Raw genomic sequence first — 21,914 nt, forward strand, 5'->3', positions numbered from 1 at the left:
CAGTAAGCTTACCAAAATTACAACTGCCCCACAAAGTACAATTATTGCATTGTAATCATAAACACACACACGGGAGATACGAGAAATAAAAATTCCAGAAGGGGGATATTTAGCTGGGGAGAAGTAACTTATTTTTTATCTTAACTTACATGCTAGAATATTGCATGCACCTAGCATTCAGCATAGGGGGCACAGGCCCCCTCTGGCCAGTGGCGTAGGGGCCCTAAGCCACGCAAGTTTGCACTATAAAATTTGAATTTTGACCAAAAATTTGAAAACTTTCATTAGTGGCCCCCTGACCCTCATGCAAACGCAAACTTTAACATTAGCTAGGTCTCTGTGCCATTCTCCTGCATGCTTCGTTTCGCTTGTTCTTGTTACCAGTTCTGCTATTTCGGTTATTTAATTAATTGGAGGATCTGCTAGCATTTTAAAATCAGAAATCTATCTGTGATGCGTTCGTCAAAGAGTTGCATTCCGTTCACTGTATGTACCTGCCTGTTTAGTTTACTTGTGCAGGCAGGATACTACTTTTTATGACAGTGCCTACTTCTTCCTCAATCATCTTCTTTTGGTTAATGATGAATGATTCTTTTTTTGTGAAATCACTACTTCTCGCTCATACTTCTTGTCTTCTCGCACATAATGAAATTGTCTTCTCGAGCATATGCAATACAGTTCAAAGGCTCTTATTGCAGCTTTCAGGCTAAAGCAATCTGGAAGGCGCAGGTAGAGGGGAAGCATTGCTTTTTCGCCTGGCTCCTGCTACAGAGCAAAATCCTCACTGCTGATCGATTGCTAGCGAGGAATTGGTCATGTAACCCCCTATGCCCTCTCTACCAAGGAGCACCTGAAACCGCTGAGCATCTCTGCATTCAGTGCCCATACGCAGCTCAAGTCTGGCAGCTCATTCATTCTTGGACAAGTAACTTGGTGCCATTACCGCAGATAGGTGGTGGTCTTCAAGAATGGTGGCGCCTGTCAATGCAGGAGGCGATCAAGGAAAGAAGAAGAGAAATAGCGGCTGTTCTGATCTACACATGTTGGAATCTCTGGAACGAAAGAAATCGAAGAATCTTCCAAGGCATTCAGGCTACGCCCCAAACAGTCTTTGGCCTAATCAAGGACGAGATCAGCTTGCGCCAATGAGTATGTGGAGCACCAATCATTCCTTAGATTAATGACAACTTTGTTGATGTATAACCAGAGAAGAGAGCATAAGCACAATTATGTAATAACCTATATCTAACCTTGAACTCTTCTTTCTCTCTTAAATGATATGGCAGCGCTCCTGCCTGATTAAGTTCAAAAAAAAGAGAGGGGACTGTGATCAGGTTAGGTGATGTCAAGATGGTTGAGTATGAGAGGGATCAAATGTGAAGAAAGTGCAAATACAGGTTTGTCGTGTGTGATGCATGCTTCAGATTTTGTACCAGCTGAAGGCTCAAGTTGCTTATTGATCTGTAAAATAGCAGTAGAATCGTGAACCATAACTGTGAAAATGTGTATTAGCGATTCTTATATTCCAGATGCAGATCTGTTGATTATGGTTAGTTAGGCTTCTCCTTAGAAGATGATAAATGTTTTCTAAAACTGAAGTAGAGGGTCGTATCTTACTATTACTAATTGGAGTCTCCTTTTGAAGCCTCCAGTGAAGCCACATAGAAATTCTAGGTGAACACTAGAGAGAGAAATTCAAGAAATTCTCACAAAAAAGCAAAACATCTTGCCATCAATCGGTAAACTCAAATCATCATAACTATTGGATCTATTATATTTTCTAAAAAAATTACCCACCTATGCTATTATGAAAATAGCCTAAAGTAATCCCCCTAAATCAATATCTAAATTATCCACCTATGCCATTATATAAAATTAATTAAAGTAACCCCTAATCTTCATCAAAATTACCCACTTATGCCATTATAAATAATATTTAAAATAACCCCTCCTAAATTTGCAACTAAATTGCCCACCACTAATACTTAAAAAACTTAAAGTAATCCCTTAAATTTGCATCTATATTACCCACATGTCATTATTAAAAATAATATAAGGTAATCCGACATTTGAATCCAAATCACCTTAATTAAAAATATACATCAATATATGATTCTAAATCATCTATTTCTTACACTATTGATATATGATATAATAATTAAGCTATATACGAATTATGTGTGTCGCTGTTTATAAAGATATAGAGGAAGTGTTGAGAATATAGATTTCTATGTTAAAATTATAGCTCAAACTTAGGGATCATTCAACAAATTCAAGTGCATACCTACGATGCAAAGTGAATAGTTAAAGATTATAAATATGGATGAAAACATTATAGATCTACCACAATCGAATGAAGATAATAAGTATATATGTATATAAGTATTGTGTTCGAATATGTAACAAATGAGAGGTAGCTCAAGGTAATAGTTTTGTAGTAATGTGGTTTCATTTTTTTTCATTGGAGACTCCACATTAGTTCCCACAAGACATGCTAGAAAAAAAAAGATAAATCTTAAAAATTTTCACAAAAATAAAAACATCAAACATCAATCATGTAAACTCTAATAATCATAGTCATTGGCCTATTATATTTTCTAAAAAGTTACACACCACTATCATTATGAAAATATTAAAAAATAAACTCTAAACCTCTATCTAAATTTCTGAGCTCGGCCATTATAAAAAATAATCTAAAGTAATCATATAATCTTCATCCAATTTACTTATAAATATCATTATAAAGCATAACTAAAAATGCCATTCTAAATTTGTATCTAAGTTACCCACATATGTAGTTATTAAAAATAACCTAAAGTAAACACCAAAGTCTTGGTCTAATTATCTTCACGTACATCATACATAAATGTTCAAAAAAGTAAACTAATATATTATTCTAAATTACCTATTTATATTATTGTTAATATAGAAATACTAAGTTAAAGTATATACGCATGATGAGTGTCACCATGTAGACCATTTATGCATGTATGTGAGGAATTGGTGAAAAATATTAATTTTTATGCTAAATACAATGTATGGAGGTGCGATACAAATAAAATGAAAAAAGTGTTAATGTGGGTGAAAAAGTGTATAGAATTACTAATTAAAAATTAATTTCAACTGGACAAATAGGTACATATCTATATGAGTATTATGCTGAAATATTGGTAAAGAGAGTAGTAGTTAAATAATTTTCATTATTAGTTAAGAATTTAATTTCTAAATAATTTTTAAATACACTAGTTTTTAAAAACATTAGCCCGTGTGAGAGCACGTATTGATGCACTAGTTTAATTTCTAGTTGAGCTGGTTATCCACAAGCGAAGGAATGGAAAGCACGGCATGTACGTATATAACAAACCAAAAGCAAAGATTCCGCATGCTTACAGGGACCTGCACTGCACCAGTACTATCCTCGAATGAACAGCAAAGCTTTAGGCTATGCTGGAAATGCGCATTAGCTTACACTACATTATAAGCTCCATTTGGAAAAACCATGCCGGACGCCCCCTGCCAAGATTTCCACCCAGCGGCGGCGCCGCCACCGCCTCCGGCAGCAATGGCGTGATCCTCCCATTCCTCATGTCGAACACGCCGCTGTCTCCCAGAGGGTCCGAATCCTCCTCCTCCCCGCAATACTCACGCAGGAAGTAGATGCAGTCCTCCCGAGCTCCACACTCCGAAGCCGTCACGGACTTGGAGTGCTTGCCGACGAACAGCGCCTGGCCTCCTCCCAGAGCGGCCACCCTCCTCCACGGGAAGCAGAACCTGGCCCTCAGGTCCGCCTCGAAGACCTCGAACGAGAGAGTCCGGGCACGCGTCACCCCGTGCCCACGCGGCGCGGAGCACAGGTGCCCGATCAGCCGCCGGACTTGGAGCAGCCGGCCGCCGGACTCGACGAGGTAGCCGCAGTACCTGCACGAGTACCTCTGGTCCCCGACCGTGGTGTGGAACGGACCCCATCGGGTGTTCACGAAGTTGGCGATGCATCTCATGGGCGGGACCGCCGGCTTGCCCTTGCAGGCCGTGTCGACGTCGAACATGTAGAGCTGCCTGTACGCGATCGCGTAGAGCTTCCCGTCGTAGAAGGCGGCGTCGTATGCGCGCTCGCCGCCGGGAATGACGAACGCCGTGGCGGCCGCCGGCGGCCGGCAGATGCAGATCATGCTGCTCCTCCTGCTGGGCGCCGGCATCAGCACGGCGAAGAGGGAGTCCGCCGGCGGCGCCGCGCCGAGGGGCGACGGCGGCGCGAGCTGCACTAGCTTGAAGGCGGACGGAGGGTGGAGGTAGTCGTCCCTCGCCTTGCCCTCGTAGCGGCAGATGGTGGCCACGTCCGGGAGCGGCACGACGTCGCCGGTGAAAGGGTTCGCCAGCGACATCGAGCGCCCGACCCCGAGGAAGAGCCAGCTGCCCACGGAGCCATGGCAGGTCGTGAGGCCGCCGTCGCCGCCGCCGCCGTCCGGTAATAGAGCCGGGAACGGTAAGCGGTGGACCGCGCCGTCCGGGACGCTGAGGAAGCTGGTGCCGTCGGGGAGCGCCAGCCACGGGAACGGGACGGGCAGCAGCTCGCGGCGCCACGCACGGCAGACGGCGCGCAGGCGGACGCGGTCGGCGAGGCTGGGGAGCCGCCGGAGGACGATGGCTAGGAGCTCCAGCTGGAGGTCTGCCCAGGGCGATGGCGATCCCGTGTCGTCGTCCGCCATCGTGCAAGCAAAGTATTTTCCGAGACGCCACGGTGGAGACGCCGTGGAAATTTGTAGCGCCCACCAGTTCCCAACGGGAGTGCGGCGCGGACTCGGACCCAGGCGCGTGTCGCCTGAAAAATTTGGTGGAACTGTTGCCTTGATATACTATATGGGGGCATTAAAAACTTCAACACAATTACAGATGAGATTGTAGGATATCCGGTTGTTATGTGATTTTATAATTCTTAGAGATAGGGCTAACAAATCTATCCTACCTATAACAAACCGGATTCTCCTTTTATCTGGATATTGTTTACACAAACCAACTATATCTCTAACACCCTCTCTCAATATTAACCTCCTGATGCCGTGAGGTTTAGAGCCTGTTTGGTTATGGATGCTTATTTATAAGTTGCTTATTTGCTTATTTGTAGAGGCTTATTTATAAGTCTAGGTGTTTGGTTTGGGTTGCTTATCTGATTGCATATGACATATTTGCCCCTGCCATCCCATTTCCCACTACCCCCAACTATTACCAGCTCCTAGTACAGAGGCGGCGGCGGCGGGTGGCGGGCGGGAGCGGCGGCGGGCGGTGGGCGCGAGTGGCGGGAGGGAGCGGCGCGGCGGGCGGGAGCGGCGGCGGCGGGCGTGAGCGGCGGCGGGCGGCGGGCGGGCGCGGCGGCGGGCGGCGGCTGGCGCAGCGGCGGCGGCGGGCGGAAGCGGCGCCAGAGTAGTTCCGGGAGAGAGGAGAGAGAAAAGGGAGAGAGGAGAGAGAATGAGGGTAGGAGGAGTAAAGTGCCCCATAAGCAACTCAAAACTTACTTATTTGCTTATGCATAAGCAACTTATAAGCAACTCTATAAGCAAGAGTGTTTGGGTTATAAGCAACTTATTTGCTTATTTTTAAGTTGCTTATGGATAAGCAAAGGAAACCAAACAGGCCCTGTGCACAAAACATTGAAGTGACTGAGCAGGTAACGCCTTGGTAAATCCATCTGCCAGCTGATCTCCTGAAGGAACAAACCGTACTTGTAATTACTTCTTCATGACCCGCTCTCGCACAAAATGAAAATCAATTTCTATGTGCTTAACTCTAGCATGAAACACTGGATTAGTAGACAAGTATGTGGCTCCCAAATTGTCACACCATAAGATTGATGTCTGCTCAAGTTTAAGTCCAAGTTCGGCTAGCAAAGATTCTAACCAAATTATCTCAGCTGTTGCATTGGTCATAGATTTATACTCAGTTTCCGTACTTGATCTCGACACGGTAGTTGATCTCGACACAGTGGCTTGTTTTCTAGCACTCCAGGATATAAGATTTTTGCCAAAGAATATTGCAAAGCCACATGTCGACCTTCTGTCATCAACACTTCCTGCCCAGTCCGCATAAGAGAATCCACTAACAGCATGCATAGATTTCTGAATTTTAAGACCCAAATTCATTGTATGCTTGATATACCTCAATATTCGCTTGACTGCTGTCCAATGTAGTGTGGTAGGCGCATGCAAGAATTGACAGACCTTGTTTACTGCATATGATAAATCAGGACGTGTCATCATCAAGTATTGTAGCGCACCAACAACACTTCTATACTGAGTGCTATCTTCTAGACCAAGTACCTCTCCTTCATAGCTAGAGAGCTTCTCAGATGTGGACAGAGGGCTAGTGCACGGCTTGCACTTGAACATGCCAACTCGGGTCAATATATCTTGCGCATATTTTCCTTGAGAGAGGATTATGCCATCCTTTTCCTTCTTCACTTCAATGCCCAGAAAATAATGTAGCTCACCAAGATCCTTTAATGCAAAATCTTTCTTCAAATCTTCAAGCAGAGCTGACACTGCATCTGGTGACGAACTTGTAACAATAATATCATCAACATAGACAAGCATAAATATCTTTATATGTCCTTTTCTATAGATAAAAAGTGAGGTGTCGGATTTTGAAGAAACAAAACTGAGAGAAATTAACTTGGTACTTAACCTGGAGTACCATGCCCTTGGTGCTTGCTTCAGGCCATAAAGAGCTTTATCCAATTTGTAGACAAAAGTAGGCTTATCTGGATCTTCAAATCCTAGTGACTGCTTCATATAGATTTCCTCTTCCAGAACACCATGCAAGAACGCGTTCTGCACATCAAGCTATTGAAGAGACCATCCTTTGGAGACTGCAATTGATAACACAACTCTGACAGTAGCTATTTTCACAACCGGGTTGAACGTATCTTCATAATCAATACCATAACGTTGCTTAAAACCTTTCATTACCAATCTTGCCTTGTATCTGTCTATACTACTATCAGCTCTTTTCTTAATTTTGTACACCCATTTGCAATCAATTAAGTTTCTATCCGCTTCATCTGGAACTAGGCGCCATGTCCCATTGTGCATTAAGGCAAGATATTCCTCGTGCATTGTATTGCGCCACTTTGAATCTCCAAGTGCTTCCTGTACAGATTCCGGCTCACCAGTAGAACTGAACATGCCATATCGTATCATGCCATCATACATTTTCTTGGGCTTCACAATCCCACTTTGCAGCCTGGTATGCCACCTTTGAGACGAGACTGGCGCTGGCACTGGTTCTGTTGAAGCAGCAGGCATCGGCGCACCTGATCCAGCGTCTAGCGTAGAGGATCCGGCAGTCGGGACACCTAGCGACGCAATAGGGGTGGAAGCAGGCGCGTGTGCGTCGGACTCGCTCGGCTGACACACCGGCTCGTCGATCGACTCGTCGCGCGGCTCGCCCGTACGCCCGCTTAGCTCGTCGGGTGGCTCGCCCAATGCCCCCCACGTGGCGAGCGCTGTGGAGCAGGTACGGCCGGCATCGTAGGCGGAGCAGTGCCAACATCAGCGCCCGCGCACGTAGGGACAAAAACACCCCCTGGAACAGAATCTGATGTAGAATTCGCCGCCGATTTTTTCTGTAAATCACCACTAACACCAGACAGGTCAGTAGCATCAGTAATATTGGAAGCAAAACAATTTTCATCCCCGGGATTGCGAAGAAAATCAGGAAGGAGGATAATATCTTTGCGAAGTTGAGCGCCAGCATTTGGATGAAGCTTAGCAAGGGGAAAGACAGTTCGACATCACGGGAGATGTAGATGTGGCCAGTGGAGATATCAAGGCATTTAAACCCTTTGTGCATAGAACTATAGCCGAGAAAAGCACATTGGGTGGAGCGAAATGAGAGCTTTCGAGAATTGTAGGGCCGTAAATGTGGCCAACATGTGCAGCCAAAAATTCGCAGACTGTCATAATTTGGAGTTTCATGAGACAAGCGAGCAATAGGCATGTCGTAATTAATGACCTTACTTGGCAGGAGATTAGTAAGATACGTGGCAGTGAGGAACGCTTGATCCTAAAATTTTAAAGGCATCGATGCATTTGCGAGAAGAGCGAGACCAACCTCAACAATATGCCTATGTTTTCTCTCGGCCGCCCCATTCTTTTGATGCGCATGAGGACAGGACACTCGATGCGTGATGCCAATCCATTGGAAGAAGGAGTGTAATTTCTCATATTCCCCTCCCCAATCAGACTACAATTTTCTTATTAAGCTTTCTTTCCACAAGATTCTGAAAGTCTTGGAACACCTGAAAAACATCTGAAAAACATCAAATTTGTGGTGCAGGAGATAGATCTAAGTGTATTTGCTATAATCATCGATAAAGCTGACATAGTAAGTATATCGTCCAGCAGAAGTAGGAGCCGGCTCCCACACATCAGAATAGATTAAATCAAGAGGGGCACTAGAAATTTTATTCGAGATTGTATATGGAAGCTAATGGATTTCCAATGGATTTCCCCACGGCCGCGAGCTCATCTTTAATGTTTTGCATCTTGTTGAAGTAGGCCGACATCGTCAGGCTTCCCTTCTTCAAGGTAGCCAGTTGCATCCGCAGGTTAGTTACCCGCGCTCTTGATTGCGCCGCGAACATAACCTCCAGCACCTTCCACGCTTCAGCGGAGGTCGTCATGGTCGCTACTCCTGCCAACACCTCTCTGGTGATAGAATTTAGCAGGTAGCTAAGGAGTTGTTGATCTTTGCTTACCCACGAATCGTACTCGGGGTTAGGGACTTCTTGCTTCTTGCCGTCCAGCAGCACCTCCAGCGTTTGGCTTGGCGCAAGGAGGAATTGCGCCTTCCACAGATAATTGCCCCGTGTGAGCTTCTCGGACACAACCGGCCCAAGCTGCAGCGGTGTGGAGGAGGAGGAGGACGCCATAGTTCGAGCGGACGGAGCTCTGAACAGATCTTGCTTGTGCTTAGGAAGAGGCAGCTCTGATTACCATGAAAGATTTGATGGAACTGTAGTTGCCTATCTTGACATACTACAGGTTACGTGTTATATATGGAGCACTAAAGACTCTAACATATTTACAGATGAGATCGTAGGATATCCGGTTGTTATGTGGTTTTACAATTCTTGAAGATAGAGCTAACAAATCTATCCTATCGCGGATCCTCCTTTGATCTGGATATTGTTTACACAAACCAACTATATCTCTAGCATCGCCGTGTCGGCGTCGACGCTGCAGGAGTGGAGTCGAGTCGGACACTGGCACACTGCAGGGAAGGCTGCTGGGATGTCGGTCCGAGTCAAATAGTTGGACTTGGAGTGTTGGAGACATGTCAGGGCAAAAAAGCGTTTTCGTTTGTGGACTGTTCTGCGGCTCCTTTCGCTTTGCACCCGACTACTACTTGTGATTGAGATTCTGGTCCTACGCTTTGTGGATACAATATTTGGCAAAGCTTGGGTGCCATCGCGTCTTTTTTAGTTGTTTGCACGTACTACCAACCATCAGCCGTGTCTCACATCTCAAGGTCTCAACTAAATCAAGGTCACGTTTGGTTTATTGATCGATGTGATTTGCCTAAGCCACCGGTTGCTCTTTTCATAGCATATTCTTCGCATTGTAAGCCGCATGCGTAGCCTGTTGGAGGCATAATTACTTGTGAGTTGGTCATGGTTTGCCAGACATGCCATAATGGTTTTCGCAAATTGTAGTAGTAGCTTTGCAACCGATCGAACTGGCTCTTCGCAAACAAGGTCTGAATGCGGCATGGGATGGCACGGATTAGGGAAATTCCAGTCTCAAAACTCCTAGTGAGATAATTCAATCGCCTCACTGTATATTGATATGTATTATGCAAATTAAAGGAGAGAATTAATATGCTGACAACATCATCAGAGAAATATACAAACATCTGGGAAACATATGCATCTTCTATGCGGTGCATGCAAAAAGCACTTCGCATAACAACCTATCTCCATTCTCCAACCCCATCACTCTTTCTTGCTCTCTCTCAACAGGAAAAGGGGGGAAAAACAAGGGGGAAATGCAACTCACAAGTATCAATGCCTGTACAATTTCCATCCATGTCAAACCACACGACCAATCATCAATACCACAAATATGCATTCTAGCATCTCCTACGGTAGCAACCTATCATAATTCACGCCCCAGCCAATTCGAGTTCTTGATCTTTCCTTGGCACAGAGTCTGTGCTCACATCTGGAGTCGATGTTCCCTGGGAACTAACCGTTGAGTCTGGCCTGAACAGCTCATCTCTTTCAAGCTTCAGAAGCGTCTCTTTGGATTCTCCTTTCAGCAACGGCACAACTTCAAGCATTGTCGGCCTCTTTTCAGGTTCTGAATGCGTGCATGCAAGCCCGACAAGCACCATTCTTTTCAGTTCAGGTTCGGAAAACTTGTCACTGAGCTTTGAGTCCGCAATTTCATCGTATCTACCCTCCTTTGCCAAAGGGAGCACCCAATTTCGAATTCCGTATGTCTTAACAGAGCCTGACTTTTCTATTGGCCTTTTGCCACTCGCAAGCTCCAGCAATATTATTCCAAAGCTGTATACATCACAACCAGCTGTTGGTTTGCCGAACATAATGTACTCAGGAGCAAGATAGCCTCGTTGGTTTTCACTGGTTATCTTTTCATGGTCCATTCCATCAGGAATAAGCCTTATCAGACCAAAATCACCAACATGTGCCTGGAAGTCTGAATCCAGTAACACATTGGTGGCCTTGATGCTTCCATGGATTATCTGAGGTGTTGCATGGTGATGAAGATACCTGTAAGAAAGCACTTGTGAGCTATGTATGACAGTGTATCAAAAGCAACAAAGTATAAATTATCAGCACTATTCCGTTATGAGCAAAGATAATAAGACAGTTTACTGACAAGAGAGCCCGAGCAGCACCAATGGCAATAGATGCTCTCCTCCGCCAATCAAGGAGACACTCCGCTGAAAGTGGTCCATGAAGATGTGCATAGAGACTTGAGTTTGCCATATAGTCATACACCAGAATGCGTTCAGGTCCATCCGCACAATATCCACGGAAACTCAGGAGGTTTTTGTGTCTTATTCTTCCCAAGATCTCGACTTCTGAAGCAAATTCCACTTCTGTGCCATTCTTTGTATTCATTAACCTCTTGACAGCAATCTGCATAATAAAAGATTGGTAAAGTCAATCAGTAGGTTGCACTGAATTCATTGCAGTTTTATATATTAAAACTGGATAGTACCAATAATGTATCGAACTGCACGCCATCACAATTTTTTCCAGCCACTCAAGTACACATAAAAAAGATAAAGGGACAAACAGAACATAATATACTTAAGAGATGTTTTTTTTCATTTGTCAATCTAACATTATACTAACCCTCTCCACAATGCTTAAAAAGAAGGTTATTCCGCATAAACATGAGCCCTCAATCATAGTTTTAAAAAAGACATGTCTCGTAGTTGCAACCATGATAGGGCGAATTCAGCCCCTTTTTTTTCCTTTGTTTACAAGATAGAGATTTGCAAACCTGTAGCCAGTTCATCTGACTTATTTTTTTGTTTACTTCCCTATGACAACATATCCTACCTACCTAATAATAACGCAATCAAAGATCAATGTTCCAAGACTAATCAAGAAAAGTTAACTGATAGCAGTTGCTTGGCTACTTAGTGAGTCAGGTACCAATAAAAATTTCCCAACTGTGCAGAATAATTGTGACTGGGCCAACTGAAAAGCAATAAAGTAGAAAAATTTTAGTTCACAGCAAGGACCAAGATGTACAGAGCAGAAACCTGAGAGCCATCCCAAACTTGTCCCCAATACACACTCCCAAGTGGCCCTTGTCCAATCTTGTTATCGTAATTGAAGCTGTTTGTTGCCGATCGAAGCTCCCTCAACGAGAACACCCACCGCAACGATCCGCTGCCTTCGTCAGACCTGGCAAACCAAAGCCAACAAAGACAGGATGAGCTACAACCAATTAATCTTCCACCTCCAAGTATAACTTAGCCGATCAACTCATATCCAATTCCACTTATACAAATCCCCTTCTGCCCCCAGAACAAATTTGCCTAATCCGAGCATAGAAAATCAATCATGCACCATTTGCACCATTCAGAGGATGGTTCATAGAAGCAGACTAGCATGTGAATTTTCCATGGTGGAAAATTCATAATAATATTCCTAAAGCTGGAAAAAGGTAACAGGGAAGGTATGAAAAAGGAGGAATAGAATAAAGCTGGCACCCTCTACCGACAGGTAACAAAAACGGAAGCACCCAAATGGCCTAATCCCCCCACCAGTTTCTCGCCTAACGAAATCGGTACCAAAAAATCGGTTCTGAAACCAATCCAAGACGTCTCCTTGTCACCAAATTGAGCACCAAACAAGTCACCTCTTGCACCACACCCCCGAGTATTTGGCAAAATTCAGTTAACCCCGAACAAGGAATGAATTACCATCGCTGAAAACCCTCAGCGCCAGCGGCATCCGGCGCCGTCAATCAAAAACCACCACGAACCGAGCCGAATTCGCCGCCGTAGGAATCCAAACATCCATCTATCTCACACCAATCACACACGACGCCGGAATTCCGCGAACCCACGCACGCCCAAAAGCGCCAGAGAAGGGACCGAAGAGCAACGGAGGGGGTGCTTAAGGAGCTTTCGTGACTTACAGGTCCTCCCGGGAGGCGGCCCTGGCGCAGCAGAGGAGCCTGCGGGCGGCCCGCGACAGCTTCGGGTGCATCCCCGCCGGCGGCGCCGCTCCTGCGCGTGCGAACGGAGGAGGAGGAGGAGCGGAGGGGGGAACTTGGACTCGACGACTCGGAAGGAGCTGTGGGGTGGGGCGGGGTGGAAGGTGGTGGCCGGTGGGGTGGGGGACTTGGGCTAGAGGAAGAAGAGGGAGAGCAGAGCCGAGCCGAGACGTAAACAGCGGAGACCAGCCTCGCAGCTGCGCTTTCGGTGTGACCTGTTCGTCGTCGCCTTTTTTGCTCGCGATTCCCACCCCACCCACGCGCCGACGCGACGCCGTTGGGTTGGGTTGGGTTGGGTTGGGTTTGGGGGCTCGGCTCGGCACCTCGTTCCGCAGGCCACACGCCGCGCGCTGCTTGCCGTGCGGTGCAAACCGTTTGGACTCGTGGTGGTTGCGTTTGGTTACACGGCCAACGCTCGAGGGCCGTCTGGTACGCGGCGACTCCACCCCGAAACCGAAAAGGCTCGCGTGAATTTGCATACGAGAGGAGGCGTCAAGTTTCGGCGGCATGGGTCAGTGGGAGAACGCTCGTACGGCGATGCCTGTCATCCAGGACATCGGAAGAAGAATCCATCCAACAGGGAACGATGCAATGCAGCACGAGCCGAGGAGTGACAGGTGTTGTAAGCCTGGCAGGCAAAACTAAAAGTGGCAAGTACTGGCTGCCGCATATTTTTAGGAGCTTTTATTGCTTCTTTTTGATCGGTCACCTACCATTTCCTTGTAGGGTGCTGTTGGGTACTAACCTTGTACCTCGAGCCTAGATTATTTACCTCTTTATTAGGTCAGTTGGGGTTTCCACAGTTCTGCTGCTTAACTTTGAAGCAAATCGGATGGTGATACGTTTGGGCCCTCTGTCTTCGGGTGTCATCTAGGATTTGGGACATTCTCGAAAAAAATTCTAGGATTTGGAAGGGCCCAATTTTGGGTTTGATAGGTTAAGCTCCAGACTGCGCAAAGTGGCCCGCTGTGCGGCAGGACTCTGTTTGGGCCGTACGAACTCGGGCAACCCAGAAAAAAGTCAAGCTGAGAGCCCAGCCCATCCCCTACAGGGTTCTGTACTTATTAAACTAAGAATCTAATTTAACAAGAAGGGGATGTAGCTCAGATGGTAGAGCGCTCGCTTAGCATGCGAGAGGTACGGGGATCGATACCCCGCATCTCCATAATATTCCTTTTCTCTTTGCATCTCCAAAATAGTTACATTTTTAACTTTTCTCTTTTATTTATGCAGCCCGACGAATTGGATTCGTTCGTACGTACCGCCGCAGTCTAGACTGTGCGATGTTCTCTCAGTGTGTGAAAAATCTTACCAAACATGGTTGTTGAATTCAACTAACTCTCGTTTCATGCAACGTTAAAGGAGCGATTTTGTCATGTATTGAGGAGGACAGTTGCCTTCCCAACTGGGACTTGATTTGAGCAATCGTAGGAATGGGCAATATCAAATTCAAGATGTATTAAATGAGATGCTACTCAAAAGTGTGAAGCATGTGCCGGAACTATATGGAAGAATATTTCGCTTAGATTATTGTATGGAGGAGATGAATTAGAGTTGCATCCACTGGATAGTTCAGTAATGAGATTTGAACATCACTAGAATATCTAGAGGAAATTCCCCGCAGGTAAACGGGACCTGGTCCCCATTTCTATCTCTACTAGTAGGTAAAGATGATTTTCTTTTGAGTACCTTGGTTCAAACGGAGCAGCACTTAATGTATTTGTTAGCTAAAACATTGGCATTGGTCAGTGATGATAAACAAATTCTATGTCAAACAATATGCTATCAGCAGAAAATCGACATGCTTGTCTTCTCATGATACGGAAGGCACACTTGCTAGCTCCTTGTTGTTTATTTGCAGTGTACTGCCAGTTTGGTTTAAGTGTTTGTGACTCGTGTGTGTCTCAAGCTCAACAGATAGTCGTGGTTTGGGTTCAGAAACACAACTTTAAATCAGTTTGACAGATGCAGGGCGTCCAATAAAAAAATGAACGAACGGCACGGATTGTGCGATTTCTATTAATATAGAAGAGATTTACAGGTTTATTTAAAAAACAAGAGTAAAGGAAAACTCGGTGCCAGCAAAGCGCCCGCCTATACTATGTATACTGTATAAGGCTATACCCCCTCAAGTAAGGCTGCCAGGTGTTTCGCGCTGGCACTCTTCCAGGTACAGGCTTCGTCCCTAATCTGCGATAGCAGAGCATGGGCATTGACGCTCAGTTCTTTGGAACGTTCTAGCGTTTCTTTCGAGCCACAACTGCCTGCCAGCAGACGAGCAGGAGGAGGGACCGCAGTCCTTTTCGAGGAACTCCCGGCATGACGCCCAATAGACATATATAGAATATTTGTATTAAAACAATATCATTATGGTTCCGGAGACAAAGATAGCGCAAGCTAGGCAATAGCCAAACATGTGCCAAGCCAAAAGACATGTGACAGTAGTATTTAGCATCCATTTCAATAACAGCGCGCGGCTAGTTACTCGAACAATGATTTCTACCTCCCAGCCTCCTGCACCAGGCACGCGATATCTTCCTTGCGCATCCGGCCGCCGTAGTTAAGGATGGTGATGCCACTCTTCCTCCCAGTGTCAATGTCCTCCGCAGACACGTTCAAGATGCCGTTTGCATCGATATCGAAGGTGACCTCTAGACGAGGCGCGCCCCGTGGCGCCGGGGGGATGCCGGTGAGCATGAACATGCCGAGCAGGTTGTTGTCCTTGGCGCTCGTGCTCTCGCCCTCGTACACACAACACGTCACGCTGGTCTGGCTACCGTAGAGGGTGGTGAAGCTCCCCACCTTCTTGGTCGGGATGGCGGCGTTCCTCGGGATCAACACGCTCATTTTATGGTCATGCTCGATCTCAATCCCAAGCGAGAGCGGGGTGACCTCGCGCAAAAGCATATCCACCAGCCTCTTGTCATCAGTTCCGCCACTGAGAATGGAGGCCTGGATGGCAGCGCCGTAGGCAACGGCTTCATCAGGGTTGATGGTCCTACGGAGCTCCTTCCCATCGAAGAATTCTCGTAGCATGTTCTGCACCTTGGGGATGCGGGTGGAACCGCCCACGAGGACGACGTCGTCGACCCTGCTCTTGTCCATCTTGGCATCCCGTAAGCACTGATCCAGAGCTTTCATGCACTTGCTAAAGAGACTCTTGTTGAGCTCCTCAAATCGAGACCGGGTGATGGTGGTGCAGAAGTCAATGCCATCATGGAGTGCATCGACCTCAATAGTGGTCTGTGGAGTGAAAGACAGCATCCTCTTTGCTCTCTCGCAGGCGGTCCTCAGCCGTCGGAGTGCCTTCTGGTTACAACTGATGTTCGTCTTCGGGTGTTTCCGTGTGAACTCCCGTAGAGAGTATTTCACCATCTCGTTATCAAAATCTGTTCCGCCAAGGTGAGTGTCGCCGGCGATAGCCAACACCTCAAAGAGACCTTTGTCCATGCCAATGCCTGGATCAATGTTGAGGAGGGAGACATCAAACGTACCGCCACCAAGATCGAAGACGAGCACCGTCCTCGGTTTGTTGCTGACGGGCATCTTCTCAAGACCATACGCGAGGGCGGCAGCAGTTGGCTCATTGATGATGCGCATGACATTTAGGCCGGCGATGGTGCCGGCGTCAATGGTAGCTTGGCGCTGGGAGTTGTTGAAGTAGACTGGGACAGTGATAACGGCGTTCTTGACTGTTTTGCCAAGATAGACCTCGGCTGTCTCTCTCATCTTTGTGAGCACGATGGAGGAGATCTCCTCAGGCGCGAGCTGCCTCTCCTTGCCGTCGTACTGCACCACGACCATCGGCCGGTCGTCACGACCTGCAACAATTTTGAAAGGCCACAACTTGATGTCTCCTTGCAGACTCGTCATCAAATCTGCGGCCGATCAATCGCTTCACTTCTGCGAGAATTTAGTGATGCAATCAGGAATCAATCGAGTGAGCCATAACATAGTTTAGCAATAAAATTGTTTAGCAAATCCTGGATGTCCGTTCAATTTTTTGGTACGCTCGGCTGAAGTTTGAAGGTTGGCATACATGCAAGAATTCCAAGAGTTGTTTGGAATAAATGAATGGAATGCACATTACTCCCTCCATCCCGCAAAAAGTATTATTTTGGAAAATTTCAGACATAGTAGTGGTGAAATGTCTATATTACCCCTAATAACCAATACTAATTGTGATTGAAAATCGTACTATCTATTTAGTTTTCTGGATAATAAATGTGCGTGCATTGGAACCAGAAAAATAATATCAAATAATATCAATTGATCATTTGATTGGCTCTACGCGCTTGTTCATACATTTCTTTTATTGATGTGAGTGTTGCATTAATTAGATGAGATTTACTACGAGGTAAAAGAACACTCTTTGTAGGATAGTAAATTTCAGAGTAAAAAAACATTCTTTACACGCAGGAGTATTTAAAGTCTTGTAGTGCTTAGGAAGACTAACCAGTTGCGTAGAAGATGAAAACGCACTCCACTAGACACATGAATGGTTAAACAAATGGCAGACATATGAACAGGCAGCTAAAGAAATTTAAGAGGCTTGTGGCATGCAACGGGACGGGCAAATTGCAGCTTGCTAGTGCTAGTGCTTCAATGTCGATACTACGATCGAGCTGGTTTGTACTCCCTCCATTTCAATTTATAAATTATTTGATATTTTTTAAATTCTGTGTACTGTATGTTTAGATATATATTAAAAAGTTATAAATCTATTAATTAAAAAATGACCTATAAGACGTAGAGGGCAATACACTGTTAATATATTAATATAGGAGTAGTCGTACTATTCAGCCACGAACACCTAGCTAGGCGTTCTACTTTGAACGAACCCATAAAACTCGTGACGACCGAAGAAATTAAACTAACAAATAATCATAAGCGAGTGATGAAACAGCAAGCAGCTTGTGTTGCTTCTCACCGAAGATGGTGTTGGTGGGGTTCGAGGCGGCCTGGTTCACGGCCGCGTCGCCGACGAGCTTCTCGGCGCCCTTGAACGCCACACAGGACGGCGTGAGGCGGTTGCCCTGGTCGTTGGCGATGACCTCGCCGCGGTCGTGCCGCCACACGGCCACGCACGAGTACGTCGTCCCCAGGTCGATGCCGATCGCCGGCCCGTCCACTTTGGAGGACCCCATCGTCTCCACCGTCGAAGGCACGCAGGCGTGGGTGCATCTGAGAATATATAAATAGTATGTACGGACGGATGCGCCGGCCCTAGGGCACAAGCGTTTCTCTCCACGGTGTTTTCTTCGTGGGCTTGATTGGCGAGCCGGATTTTTCTTAGGCCCATGCAAAAAGAAGAAGATCGGTCCGGCCGGGTGCGGTACGTTAGAGGTGAACTTTCTAATTTGCTTTTTTGAGTAAAGTCTACGGTCGGTCCTTAAATTCCGTCTCGCTGTGTCACTTAGATCCCCTACTTTCAAATATTTATCTGGCTCTCTAAACTTGGGCTCGAGTGTCATTTAGGTCAAATGCAGATATAGTCCCCTAAACTTGGTTTCGGGTGTGAGGGCCATATACTCTCTAAAAGCATTGTCATCTTAATTAAATTGATAAAAACTTTACATAGATATAAGAGTAAAATGCACCGGAGGTCCATCAACTTGTAAGGAGGTGTCACTTAGGTCCACGAACTTCGAAAGTGTATTTTTAGATCCATAAATTTGTTAAGTCGTTCACCGTAGGTCCATACCCCATCTAGCGCTGACTAGGCATCTTCTCTCTCATCCCTCTCATCTTCCTATCTCTCTTCCTCTCTCTCTTCCTCTAGCATTTCATGTAACATGTCGACGGCGGTGGTGGCATGGAGCTCTTCATCTGCTTCACCTCCGTCGATGAAGAGCTCCATGCCACTGCTGCCGACATGTTCGATGAAATGCTGGAGGGAAAGAGGAGGATGAGAGGGATGGGAGAAGATGCCCAGTCAGTGTGCCATGTCAACACTAGATGCCCATGTGGAGGGGTATGGATATAGGGTGAACGACTTAACAAGTTTATGAACCTAAAAATGCACTTTCAGAGTTCGTGGACCTAAGTGACAGCTCCTTACAAGTTGATGGACCTCTGGTGCATTTTACTCTAGATATAATTTAATTATAGTCAAATAAAGTGAATTTTAGCTCAACATGTATGGAGAATATTGATGTGGTGAACCCAGAAAGATTGATGATCTTTTACTTTGAAGGGAATATCTTAATTTACTAGGTGTGTATTACACGCTGTTGACGCCGGATTTTGACATGTATGGAATCGGTGTCAAGGAGGAAAGGATTGGCCGATGCGGCAGGTTAAAAGGTCACGATTGGGAATTGTCCGATTAGTACTACAGTTGGAGATCGGCCGATTTACGCTACGGTATTCCGATGGATAGAGTTGGTAGAGATCGGCCGATTGAAAGGCTGGAGCAGTTGGGCCAATATGGGCTTAAAGTGGATCAGAAAGAGAAGACGAAGGGGGATTGGCCCGCAGGAGTGCACTAACCAACTCCGATACGAGTTGTACTTGTAAATATTCGTTTTCGTTTAAAATTAGAGATAGATCATAGTCGGTTAGGAAATTGGTTGTAACAGGCTATAAATAGCCATCTTTAGAGATCTGTAAACAACATATCAATCAATACAACAATCTATTATTTCCTTGTACTTTACTTTCAAGTCGGTGACTTCGCCAATATTTTTCTTTTTTCACGAGTTCATACAGGTTGGCAGGGCTGCATCGATACGATCTCCGGCTGATTCTGTAAGTTCCGTTTATCGAGTAATATCTAAGCTTTAACTTCGAGCGCATCGCTGTCGTTTCGTTTAGATTTATTTACCAGTTATCGATATTTACTAGAATTCTAGGTTTTACCTGTTGTTCTAGTTTTATCACCAGTTATCCAGCTTGAGATTAGAACTGTCGGCTTGATTATCGTTATTTTCATCCACTATCTTCACATAGCCGATTAGATCTATTTCAAGTGTTGCTCCTGTAGCGTTATCTAGCTTACTCTAGTAGTTTTCTTTATAATCGCTGCGTGGTTGTCGGCTGTATCATAGCCGATTATCTTTTTATAGCAAATCGGCCGATTCGCTGATACGCTTCCTCGAGATCGGAATCTTAGTCGATCGCAACCCCTAGAATTTGACACGTTTCTTCCTTACCAATCAACAGGTCAGATTGGCTGGCACGCCGCGCGAACTGCACCAGGGCGATCACCCGAATAGGAGCTAAGCAGATTCTCCCGGGTCGTGTGTCCGACGCTGAGAGTCAATCGGATGACTTTTAGCGCCAACACACGCATACTCTATTATTCTTGAAAGATTGTTCAAGTTTAAATAACTCGTTGCACTTACTAAACTAAAATCAGGAGCTTATAAGATAAATGATTGATCAAATATTGGGAGAAGGGGCAATAAAACAAGTCTGGAAATGTGCTAATGAAAGTAATGGCTTATCATGTTCTATTAGTGGGATGATACTGCATTTCATATCATGTTCTATTAGTGGGATGATACTGCATTTCAAGAGTTTAGGAACCTATATGACACCTGAAGCCAAGTTTAATGAGTAAGATCTGCATTTTGAGAGTACGGGGACATAAATGACACCCGGACTCAAATTTAGGGAGTCATATATGCATTGTAAGAGTACAGTGACCTAAGTGAGCGAAACAATTTTAAGGATCGGCTATGCACCTTACTCTTCGTTTTTATACATATATAAACCTTAATGGTATTTTGACTTTATATTTAGTTCTAGATATCCACAGTAGTATTCATTTGGTTAATTGTTTGGTGAAGACAATATGATATCTTATCGGGTAAACTCCTAATTGCATTTCAATTCTAGGATCCAAACACGGTAAGTGTTGACTCATTTTTAGCTAACTAGATCCAACTAAAAATTAGCTTTAGACTATCCATACAGGATCTTAGTTTGGTGCCGTGCAAAATGGTTTGTGCACGAACCAACGAACTACCCGTGTACCTGAGCAGCGCGTGATGAGTGCCACGGCCGCGTGACGTCGTCTGGACCACGTACGGGCTGCCACTCCACCCGGCATTGCAACGCGACACCGCTGCCGGAGCAAGCCAGTCCCGGAGATCCCGGCCCTGCCCGGTGGACATGCCGGTACGGCACCTCACTCTTCTCCTCGACCTCGTTCCCTCTTGCTCCGAGCCCGCGTACCGTACCGATCGCACGAACCCGCCGTTCTAGCAGAAAGGCAGCAGTGTCCTGGCGCTCCCATTCAGTCGTGGCCGGCGGCTACTAGTACTACCACAAAATTTACCCCGTGCGCCAAATTTTATGCAGGAGCATGGAGCCTGCACCGAGCCGATGCCCCGCGCCTCTAGCGGGGGAGCAGAGCAGGGGCGGTTCGACACTTGTCGCGCACCGAGAGATCTGCCGAGCCCTGCATTCGCTCCCAAGGTTCAGTGCATCGAGTTCATTGTACTTGCGAGGTCGCGTGTCAACGTGCGTGTTCGGTGGTATGAAAGACTTGAAGCACAAGCACTGAACTTACCCTCTCACAAGAGCAGAGTTCCGCGGACCGGATGCAGAGCACGGTTCAACTGTCCAAGTCAAATGCAGAGCTCCCGGACACCGCAGGGAGCAAGTAACCTTAGTTTAACTCGCAGGTTACGTGCATCCGAAACCTGAATGGACGCAACGCGCTAGCAGCATGTTTTTACTAATGTGAGCCGGAAATCCACACCTAGGTCTGGATAACGAGCCAACTCGGCTCGGTCCAGCTCGTTAAGGATGAGTTCGGCTCGTCCACGCCATGTTTCCCGTCGCCGTCCGGCAGCGCCGAGAGATCTCGTCGCGTCGTGTCTGCCCGCCGGCCGGACAGTGGTCGGCACACGCAAACCGTTTCCGTCCGTCCACCCAAGAAAACGCAGTACGGCTCCCGCGGCACGCGGGCAGCAAGCAGCAGCATCAGACACCACTCACCTTTTCTTGTAGCGGAGCCTGCCGTAACGCCCAAATCTTTTTTGACATCCGGGTAATCTTGTCCCCCTACGATCCAGGATAAACATTACATGCCCCGATCGAGACTAGTACTCTATCTACGAGTGACGTGTCCGTCCAGTGTGCACGCAACTGAAGGAGTAAAAAAAATTAATTTTACTCTCCTCACCTATTTACTTTATCCACTTAATC

At 46.1% G+C, this 21,914-nt stretch overlaps 2 protein-coding genes, 1 non-coding gene and 1 pseudogene across 3 annotated transcripts; 1 reads left to right on the plus strand and 3 right to left on the minus strand.

Annotated features, from left to right (window-relative positions):
- Window positions 1-3,470: 3,470 nt before the first annotated feature.
- LOC117852507 (uncharacterized) lies at window positions 3,471-4,982 on the minus strand. Its single transcript, XM_034734614.2, has one exon. The coding sequence runs from the start codon at window positions 4,704-4,706 to the stop codon at window positions 3,471-3,473; it is 1,236 nt and encodes a 411-aa protein (XP_034590505.1). The 5' UTR covers window positions 4,707-4,982.
- A 4,829-nt stretch (window positions 4,983-9,811) lies between these two features.
- Window positions 9,812-12,896, minus strand: LOC117854219 (PTI1-like tyrosine-protein kinase At3g15890). The gene is made up of 4 exons (XM_034736519.2): window positions 12,678-12,896; window positions 11,794-11,938; window positions 10,896-11,158; window positions 9,812-10,786 (listed from the first exon to the last, which is right to left on the minus strand). The coding sequence occupies exons 1-4, from the start codon at window positions 12,746-12,748 to the stop codon at window positions 10,156-10,158; spliced, it is 1,110 nt and encodes a 369-aa protein (XP_034592410.1). The 5' UTR covers window positions 12,749-12,896; the 3' UTR covers window positions 9,812-10,155.
- A 951-nt stretch (window positions 12,897-13,847) lies between these two features.
- Window positions 13,848-13,920, plus strand: TRNAA-AGC (transfer RNA alanine (anticodon AGC)). Its single transcript has one exon. It is a non-coding gene; the product is annotated as a tRNA-Ala (tRNA).
- A 1,167-nt stretch (window positions 13,921-15,087) lies between these two features.
- LOC117852508 (heat shock cognate 70 kDa protein-like) lies at window positions 15,088-17,902 on the minus strand (annotated as a pseudogene).
- Between the last annotated feature and the right edge of the window lie 4,012 nt (window positions 17,903-21,914).

This window comes from Setaria viridis, chromosome 4 (genome assembly GCF_005286985.2).
Source record: "Setaria viridis chromosome 4, Setaria_viridis_v4.0, whole genome shotgun sequence".
NCBI lineage: Eukaryota > Viridiplantae > Streptophyta > Magnoliopsida > Poales > Poaceae > Setaria > Setaria viridis.